Raw genomic sequence first — 10,241 nt, forward strand, 5'->3', positions numbered from 1 at the left:
CCAGCTCTGAGCAGCAGGGCCCTGGTTCGGATCCCACATGAGGGCCAGTGACACTGCCCTCTACAGCTAAGATGGTGAACAACAGCTTGACCTGGAACTGGGCTGCCGTGAGTCGCCAGCGATGGTGTAGCTGCATCCCCTGCTGCAGTGGGCTGCCATGCGCTACCGTGAGTGGCCGGCAACCAGCATGAGTGGCCAGCAGCCGGTGTGAGCGGCCGGCAGCTGGTGTGAGCTGCCAAGAGCTGCCATGAGCGGCCGTCCAGAGGCCGGTGACCCATCTGCCTCACCCCAGAAGGGTGCAATGATAATACCAACATGGGCCAGCGAAGCGATGTCCTCCACAACTAGACAGAAGAACAAAAGGACAGTAACTTGTCTGTTCCCCTTTTCCTGATTCCCCAGTGTTGTTCCCCTCCCCCAATTCCCCAATAAAACCTTTAAAAAAACGGAGGCACTGAATTGTGAAAGAAATAAAGAAATGGTTCCTTTATACATCTCTTTGAACTTCTATGTAACCACATGATCCATTAAGCTGTCACACACAAGCAGTGAGACAGTTACTTGACGTAGCCCATGAAACCAGTAGCCTGGTCGGGGAGGAATGAGTTAGCTTAGAAATTATGGTGCCTGCCAGCAAGGAGAACAGTCCGAACTCTCACATCCTACTTCTCCTTCCTTATTTCTAGGCCTGACCTACGATGAAGTCATCAGCTTTGTGCCACCACCCCTTGACCAAGAAGAGATGGAGTCCTGAGCACCTGGTTTCTTTTCTGTTGATCCCACTTCACTGTGAGGGGAAGGCCTTTTCATGGGAACTCTCCAAATATCATTCAAGTGCCTCTTGTTGCAAAGATTTCCTCCATGGTGGAAGAGGGTGTGTGTGTGTGTGTGTGTGTGTGTGTGTGTGTGTGTGTGTGTGTGTGTGTGTGTGTGTGTGTGTGTGTGTGTGTGCGCACGCGTGTTAGTATGTGTGTGTGTGTGTCTGTCTGTCTTTGTGGAAGGGTAAGAAAATATGAGCTAACTAGGATTACAGTGACTTTACATGGAGTTACAGCTGCTCCGTGGCAGCCTCTGCTTGCTCTGTGGTGAGAGTCAGCTCCGGCAGGCAAGCACTGCCATCTTGTTAGGGTTTGTTAGATGCAAAGTAAACAATATTACGTGTCCCAGATCCCGGTCATGCTTTTGCCACTTTGGCCTCTCCTGTGGCCCCATCTTGGTAGACCTGACCACATCCCACAGGGGCGCAGAGAGAAGGCTCACACCGCCTGGCTGCTTCAGATCTGAAGCCATCCCTCAGCGATGCGTACAGCCAAAAAGGACCAACTGGCTTCTGTGTACTAGTCTAAGATTAACTTGCTTAGTGTGAATCTCAGAACTCAGCAGGTGTATCTGAAACTGTAAATATGTTTGTGCCTTAAACAGAGAGGAGAAAGTATAGATAGGTAAGAGGGTGCAGCAAATGAAGTTCTGAGCCAGGCAAGTCATCAGGTTGTCGGACGGCCACTCGTGAACCGGGAGCCTTCAGAGGCACCATGTGTGCATGTGTGAGCATGCGTATATGTGCTTCTCTCTCTCTCTTCCCACCACCCCCCAGGTGTTGCCATTTCTCTGCTTCCCGCCACCCTCAGTGCAGAGGTTTCCTGAGTATTGGCCTGTAGCCAAAGCCGGTTCTTGCTGTCAGTGTACTTCCTGTGTGCTCTTCCTTTCTAGCAGAGTGACGATGTGTTTTGCACGTCTTGCTATTTGAGCATGCACAGCTGCTTGTCCTGTTCTTTGGGGGAGGCCCTGGTGCCAAGCAAGTTTGCCAGTGAAGACTTTTTGGGTAGCTCAGAACCCACGTCACCTTGGCTGATGCTATGGGCGGGTGACATCATTCATCTTCAGCCCCCAGTGCTATTTTGTGTTGAACACAATTGATACTCCAGGTGCTTTTGATGTGAAAATTATGAAGAAATTATGAAGAAATGGAACAGATGGACGTATAGCATTTTCATTCTTGCCATCTGGTTTTCCACCATCTATTTTGGGGAGCCATCACGGGAAAGATCAGGGCTTTTCCCAGGAATATCTCAGACTTTGGAAGACAAGTTGTTCTCTTCACTCCCAATAACCAGTGCTAAGAAATGCTGAAAAGCAAAGTGAAAAAAAAAAGCTCATGAGGCCAGAAACTCCTTTTGCTATTTTGTCTAGATATGGTTATTTACAAAAAAAAGTAGTGAGGTGTCTTTTCCACCCTTCTTTGGAAAAGGCTCTTCTTGGCAGCTTAACATTGACTTCTTGGTCTTGGTTTAGGGAGAAATAAATTTTGTTTCAGAATTTTGTATTTAGCAGGAATCCTTTGAGAATGTGATTCCTTCTGATGGGGAGAAAGGGCAAATTATTTTAATATTTTGTATTTTCAACTTTATAAAGATGAAATATCCTCAGGGGCGGAGAAGAGTTGTTTTCATAATTTTCTGAATTTTAGGCACCTTGTGCTACATAAGGGCCCGTATATTTAAATCTTTTGTGAAATAAGAAAGTGTAAAGCCACTTCCAGTGTTGGCCATGTGACAAAATGCCGTATTTGGGCCAAGGTGTTTCCATTTCTCTGTCACAGTGCGGTGACACACACACTCCAGGGAGACAGGGTAGGACCCGAGCGAGTCCCCTGGAGCAAGAAGGCAGGAGGAGGCAGGCTGATGGTGATCACACCTCACCTGGGATTCTCCCCCCTTTAAAGGAAGATGAATGCGAAGGCCTCATCTCTTTGATATGCAATTCAATCCTCACAGTCCCCAGCAAGATGAATTTTCTCAACCATGTTTGGTTGTAAATGCTACGGAGATTTCCTACAGAAATACCGCTCTGAATATTTTTTCATAAAGGTCTGCAATTGTGACCATGTATGTGTTAGGAGGCTGAATGCGCCAAGGAGCCTGGACTCAGCTGGAGCCCATGGAAGAACTTCTTGGTTTCTGAACATAATGCTCCCATCTCCTGATTTTTCTGAACAGGAACCTGAAGAGAGGATGTGGGAAACTGCTATTTTATTTGTATTCATGAACTTGGCTGTAATCATTTATGCCGTATAGGATGTCATACAATACCACTGGTTCAAATAAAGCCTATTTTTCAAATGTAGTGAGTTTCTCAATTTCGTCATATTTTTCTCTAGATTGTTTTTATTTCATGCACAGTGTGGCTTTTATATTTATATTATATCAAATGTTCCTTCAACTGTGGCCTGGCATATGTTTCTGACATCTTAATTATTAACTCCTAAAATTTAAAAAACATTTATATAGCTCCTTAGTTGTACCCTTTATGGTGAAGCGGATCTGAGTCTTAGATGTGAGTGTGTAAAGCAGAGAGCAAATACAGTCTCACATGGCAGGCCCTGTGTTACTATGCAGGGACGTCAAAGTGGCCTAGGACGGGGGTCCGCAAACCATGGCCCAAGGGCTAAACCCAGTCTACCACGTGGTTTTGTGTGTGCCGCTAAAAATGGTTTACATTTATTTTAAATGGTTGCAATAAGAAGAGCAATATTTTTGTAGCGTGTGAAAAATAATGTAAAATTCAAATTTCAGGTCCATAAATAAAGTTTTATTGGAACCCAACCACACATTTGTTTATGTATTGTCTGTGGCTGCTTTTGTGCAACAGTGACAGCTGACTAGCTGTGACAGAGATGATATTGCCCACAAAGTCTAAACTATTGCCTCTTTTATAGAAAAAAGTTTGCCGACCCCTGGCCTAGGATTTCAATTTCCTCATCTGTAAATGAAGTTTGTTTAAGTAGGTGTTTGGGGGGTATTTTCAGCTTTGACATTCTAAGACTATCTGTATGTTTTTAAATTGCCAGAGAAGCTTGGATGTGTGCATTGTTTTATAGACTGTTAAGCAAATGTATTTATTTTATGATTCTTGTCTTATGGCCCTAGACAATATTCTTCTAAACGACTGAATTGCATCATGGGATTGAGGGGCCACAAGGTCTCCCTGCTATTTTCAGGGTCTGTGTTGGTGTGCTTCCTTTCTCAGTGGCCTAGGAATGCTGACAGGTGTCCCAGGGTGCACTGCGAGGCTCAGCCTGTGGGCATGTTGGGAGCCTGCAGCTGGGTATGTGTCCTGTGTTGTCTGGCCTGGCTAGCAGTTGGGAATGATGGCAGTGACAGAAGGCAAAGCAAGCACAGGCTCTTCATCCTGTCCTCAGGGACTTCTTAAAGGGGTAAAAGGAAAGGCACTCAGTTGTCACTTGGGTGTCATCAGCCCTTATAAAGATCAGACAATGGTAGGAAATATTTTGCCTTCACATACCAGACATGGGTGCCGTGACACAACTTTCCTCCCAGGGTTCCGAGAGTGGAAGGCCTCTTGAGCTCAAGGAGAGAGCTGACACCAGAAACAGCTCACCTAAAGTGAATCCACTTAAAATACGGACCAAAATGTCATAGTATGTGGTGGGGATTGAAGGAGAAAAGAAGTCTGATTGGGACTTTTATCATGAAAACAACAAAATTGTAAAAGCATATTCATAATTTCAAATATATCCTTATAATGAACAAAGAATGAATTGAGTGGTTTTCAAGTGAAACTGTGTTTAGTGCCCTACAATATCCTTCTCATTTGATTTTTGCATCAAAATCTTAGAGGTAATTTCTGCAAACATATTTGAGGTCTTCCTTAGGTTTCCTAAGGACATCAATCTTGATATTCACATCGTTCTTTTTTGTAAGTATCGGTAATCACCTTATTCCTTTTCCCTTTATTGTTAATAGGTCTGAGTGCCAGATCCACATTTTTCAGTGGCTTTGCTTGAGATTTGAGCAGTCTTCTGGTGTTGTTTATCAAGTTCATCAAATCCACCATCTTTTGCAGGATTTGCAGTATAATCTGCATCATATTTGTGTCATTTGCAATGTAATCAATTAGAGACTAACAGAAAACCAGACTAGAATGGGCAGAATAGACACTGGGTTCAGATACTTAAACAGCAAGGAGGGGACTAATTTTCTAAGCAGTCCGTTCATTAGTGAATGTTTTCCTGTGATGACTAACATCTCTGTACAATCTGATAGCTACAAGGACTTGGCTAATGAATATACAAATAATGAAGACTTTCTGTTTATAATACAGATGTTTTGATATACATACCTTTTGAACTTAGCATTTACACTTCTCAGAAATTAGAGGCCTCACAAGTGTACAAAGGAAAAGGTTATTTAGTGCTGTGTTCTTTGTAATAGCAAAACATTGGAAGTAAGCCACATATCTGTCAATAAGGACTTGATTAAGATAGTCATCTGTACAGTGGAATACCCTACAGCTAGGTGTGGGTATGTGTGCTAGATACAGTTATTATGAGGGAGAAAAAGTAAGTGGCAAACTATAGCATACCCTCCCCCTTTTTGTATTGATAGAATGGGAGTATATGGTTAGGAAAAACCTAGAGGAACACTCACCAAACTCTTAGCAACCATCTCTAAGTAGTGGGATTATAGGTGTTTAGCGCAATTTCTGTTATGTTTGCTTTTTTTTTTCAACAGAGTATTTTTTCATCAAAAATTTTTTAATTTTGATAAAGATTTTTTAAAGTTGGTGTGACCTGGGGAACCATTACCCAATTTCCGTTTTACCCGGGCCAGAGCCCAACTGCAAAGGGGTTGCCCCCATCTGTTGGGCCCCTGGCAAGCAGATCACCATCACACCTTTGTAGCAGGATCCTCCCCCCTCCTAGGATGGCTTGGTAGTTCCTTCCCCAGTAGAAGAGTGTATTTTAAGGATCTGAAGCAGGATTTTTCTACTTCGGCACTATCGACATCTTGGGCCAGATCATTCTGTTGTGATGGTCCTGTACATTTCAGGATGTTAAGCAGCATCCCAGACTTCTACTCACAAGACGAGTAGCACGCACAACTCCTCTTCCAGTTAGGACAGCCAAAACTGTCTCCAGACATATCCCCTGGGGGGCCAAATTGTCCCTGGTTGAGAACCACTGGTCTGAAGCTTGAAACAACCCCAGTCCTGCAGAATACCAAAGCCTCTTGAAGAAATAATGAAGGTTAACACCTACTAACTTGTTATCACTTAAAGAAATGGCTTGATATTTCTGGGAGAAGCACAGTTATGAAAGACCTTTTTCAAAACCCAAGTATATTTTCTTGGGGGAAGAATAAAGATATTAGGCAGTTCAAAAGAAAGTATATTCAATATTGGATTAAGGCTGTTCCATTACTCAAAAAAAAAAGAAGATGGATATTGAGTGAATAAAGTTAGTTATCTTTTGTTCAGAAGCCGTGGCCATTATCCACAGATAGAAAATCTAGTGCTTAAAATGCGGTATGATGCAAGATTTTCTTAGGTGGTGGGTTACAGTAGAAAGAATACTGGGTTGTGAAGCCACACAGACCTGGGTTCAAATCCTGGCCAAAACTCTTCTCAGGTATGAGACCCTGGGATAAGTTTCTAGTTTTCTGATGATTGTAAAGATTAAATAAAATAAACCTCGATGTGCCCAGTATGTTGTGGACACAAGATACTGGTTAGTTTGCATCTCACTTGAGTTGACCTTGGGCGTTGAGGTTGTCCTGTTAGAGTGAGTGTGGGAGTGATTGCCTCTGGGAACAATGTGAGTGTCTGAAACCAACTGGGAGGAGAGCTCCTGAAGACGAAATGGCCCAGGGGCAACTCCAGTGCAGTTTCTGGAGAACTCCCATTACTGAGGCACGAGACTTGTCTGAGAACCCATAACCAGTGGGACACTGTTGTACTGCAAACCTATTTGATTAATTCGGTTTAGAGAATGTGCTTTGTTTAGTGAGAAAGTAACCTTAAGTCCAATTTTGTAAATATATATATATACAGTTTGTGAGCGTAATTTGTTCCGGAAACAAACTACTAGTATTGCAAGACATCGCTCATTTACCACGTTAAAACGTATTAGAAATGTTTGCTTGTCTTGTGGAACACTCGCAAACCAAGTTACTCGCAATCCAAGGTTTTACTCTGTGTGTGTGTGTGTGTGTGTGTGTGTATGCCACCACCTTTTGAATGTCACTTGAAAGGGAAAAGTATGTAAAACCACAGGACACCCCTCAGCTCCTTGACAACAACCAGTGGTTCTCAACTGTCAAATCCAACACTTTTTGAATAATTAATATTTTGTAACATCTCTTTTATGATACTGAAGTGAAATTCATGGGCAACATACACAATTTTATCTAATTTTATCTAATTTCCTTTAGATAAAGGAAAAATATACACTTAAGTATGTAAATGCTCAAGCATAACTACATAAAAGACGACGCAGTTAGATAGATGCTTACACCTAGACATAGAATCACCTTGAATGTGACAACTGCATTGTGTCATCTTGGCAACTCAAATACCATCACTGATCAGTCATGTGACTTTCTGAAATTGGTGAACAACTCTTGGTAAAATGTCAAAGAAAACAAGTATAATATTTTTATTTACTCAGTTGTGATCCTGTAAATTTTAAGTATGTTAATACATAAAAAACTGTTTTTATATGTAAAATCAAGTTACAGTCTAGGCTCAGATCATCAAAAATAGGTTTTCCTGCCTACATGAAGGTTCAGATGGATGGATGTTTATGATATAAAACAACTCTTGTTGAGAATCCCACTCTGCACCATGGCTCCTGAATGCTAAATATCAGTAAAACCCTGGTCATTGTCACAACCAAAACTGACACCCCATGTTTCCAAGTGTACCCTTTGAGAACTGCTGACAGATGAAATGACTTGAAGGATGTGGAACCCTCAGAAGTGAAACCTTCATATCAAAGGGCAGATCTGACTTTCTATTCTCTTTCCTTCACTTCCCTCTTCCCTACTAAAAAGTAGTTATTTTAGTGAACCCCTACTGTATGTTAGGCAATTTATATACTTGTGTATTCTATACAAGTAATGTCTCCTGTTCTCATCCAGAGTCACATGACAACTGAGGCTGGACTCGATAGACCATCGTGACATCAACATCGAAGGACTCCTAGTTCCAGAGTTTTATAGCATTGACATTAGACATGCCTGTCTTGGTTTCTGAAAGAAAAATCAAGAAAACTATGTCTTCATTTTGCATCATTTCCCTAAGGATTTGCCGGCTGCTGCTGGCCAAAGAGGAGTGGCATCAGGGCACCACTGTCCATGGCAGCCACAGCTGGGCACTTGGTGCCTTATCTCACCAAGTGCATGCTGGGCGTCTCCCCCAGGTCCCAGCCCTGCCTCCCTTGCTTCCTTACTCATTTGGGGGAGAAATGCACTGCCAGCCCTCTGAAGAGAAGTGGGGCTGATGAGGGGCTGCCTTTTCCCTGCCTTCAGCCTCCCTTCAGTGTTGCTCTCCACAGCTCCACGTCACCTCTCATCCTCTAGGCCCCAGTCTACAGTAGAAGGCCACTATGTGCTCCAACTTTCTGGCTCTCCTGGCCTTTGTGCGTGATATTCCCTCTGCCTAGAACCCCCTGCCTCTCCTTCCCCACTCCTTGGGGCTAACTATCCTTATCGCTCCCTCTATACATCTTCCTTGGCCATCCCCAAGCTTGGATGAAGTGTCCCTTCTGTGTGCTTGTCTGCATTGATCGGTGGTGACACTGATCACTCTGCTTTGTCATTGCCTTATGTTTGTATCACCGGCTCAAGAAAAATAAAAAATAAAAGATAAGGGCACAGGCTCCGGAACCAGTCTGCCTGAGTTCAAATCCCAGTCTCTCTCCTAGTGGTACAATCTTGGGCAAATTAATCCCTCTGAACCTACCTCGTAGGGTTGTTGTGAGAACTAAGTGAGTTAAAACATGTAAAGCCCTTGGCATACATTAAGTGCTCAATACATGTGAGCTCGAGGCTGTATGTCCTTGAGGGCACAGGCTGTCTTGTTCACTACTGTGTCCCCATCACCTGGCATGGTACCTGACACACAATACACACAGTAGGCATCCAGGCTTTTGTGACTGAGTCAGAGAATGACTACCATCTTTTAATCACTGCAAATCATCACATCCTCTGCTTCCTGTTTGTACAATCAACAATCTTTACAAGCAAAGATTATCTAAAGAAAGAAAGCAAGTACATACAGATTGTCTGCCCTAAGAAACAGTGCTGTGTGCAAGTTCCCAGTTTAAGAAGAGACAAGTGTTAGGAGAATTGGCTTCTGAGTCTCTTGGCCACATCTTGCTCTGTAGTTCAAGTTGGATGCACAACAATTTAATGAATCAAAAGATTATGGAAGGTGGCTGATGGCCATGGTCCAGATAAGTCCGTTTCCCCATCCACCTGCCACTTTAAAATGAAAATATCAGGGGAAAAGCAGGGAAGTTGGAAGTCATTATGGGATCTTGCACCCTCATTCAACCATTCCACAAGTATCTATTGGGTCACGTCTATCTGTCAGGCACTGGGAACATGGGAAAAATTTTAAAAGCCCTGCTGTCTTGGAGGTGACACTCTATTGGGGGAAGACAGTTGCAAACAGTGACTGTTACCATTTTCCCGGTACCCCTAGGACAGAACCTCTGAGCACCTGTTGCCGGTGGCCATTTCTGGGCCTGGTGTGCCTTTGCTCCACCTCCCTGGTACTCAGCTGACAGGTAGTGGGGGTTTTTTCATGGGAGTCCTAGGCCTGTGTGTCCTCCCAGGTGTTACCTTGACCTGATCAGCTGGCTCCACTTGCAGGGCTGCCAACAGAGCCGTCTGTTTCCGGTTGTGAGGTGCCAAGTCATCATCCACCGCCATTACACAAAGGCCCATTTCCCCTTGGCTGTTGCTCAGGCATGACACAGCTGATGGTCTGAGCGCTTTAAGGAAAACTCACACCCACAGCTCTGCCCAGTGACCAGGCAGTGACTATCTGATAATGGCTGACAATGTGCTTGTGGTGGTAAGTGTCCCCATTTGGAGGCTGTTCTGCCCCAACAAGCCCCACCCTGCTCCCAAGTTAGGAAACACCCCACATGCACACCCCACCAAGCCTCTCCCCAGCCTCCAGTCAAGTCAGGTGCCTTCCGGCTGTTTCTGTAACTTGTACCAGGCTTCCTGGTGTCAAAGCACTTACCACATTACTTTTTTTCATTATCATTACTCTTTCATGACACAAATAAAACACCTTTACTATTGAAAAAAATATTTAATGTAGCAAGGCAACATCCATTATCCCACTACTCGGAAATGATAGCTGTTGACAGGTTGGTGAACTCCTACAACATTTCCTAAATTTGTTAAAATACGTAACTTTTATAAAAA

At 43.6% G+C, this 10,241-nt stretch overlaps 1 protein-coding gene across 1 annotated transcript in view; it reads left to right on the forward strand.

Annotated features, from left to right (window-relative positions):
* MAPK14 (mitogen-activated protein kinase 14) overlaps nucleotides 1–3,123 on the forward strand; it is an 84,416-nt gene extending 81,293 nt beyond the window's left edge. The window contains exon 12 of the mRNA XM_019667467.1: nucleotides 687–3,123. Coding sequence (XP_019523012.1) covers nucleotides 687–754 — 68 coding nt within the window. The 3' untranslated portion in view covers nucleotides 755–3,123. The remainder of the gene's footprint in view (nucleotides 1–686) is intronic.
* The last annotated feature ends 7,118 nt before the right edge of the window (nucleotides 3,124–10,241 follow it).

This window comes from Hipposideros armiger, unplaced genomic scaffold (assembly GCF_001890085.2).
Source record: "Hipposideros armiger isolate ML-2016 unplaced genomic scaffold, ASM189008v1 scaffold_497, whole genome shotgun sequence".
Classification (NCBI taxonomy): Eukaryota; Metazoa; Chordata; class Mammalia; order Chiroptera; family Hipposideridae; genus Hipposideros; species Hipposideros armiger.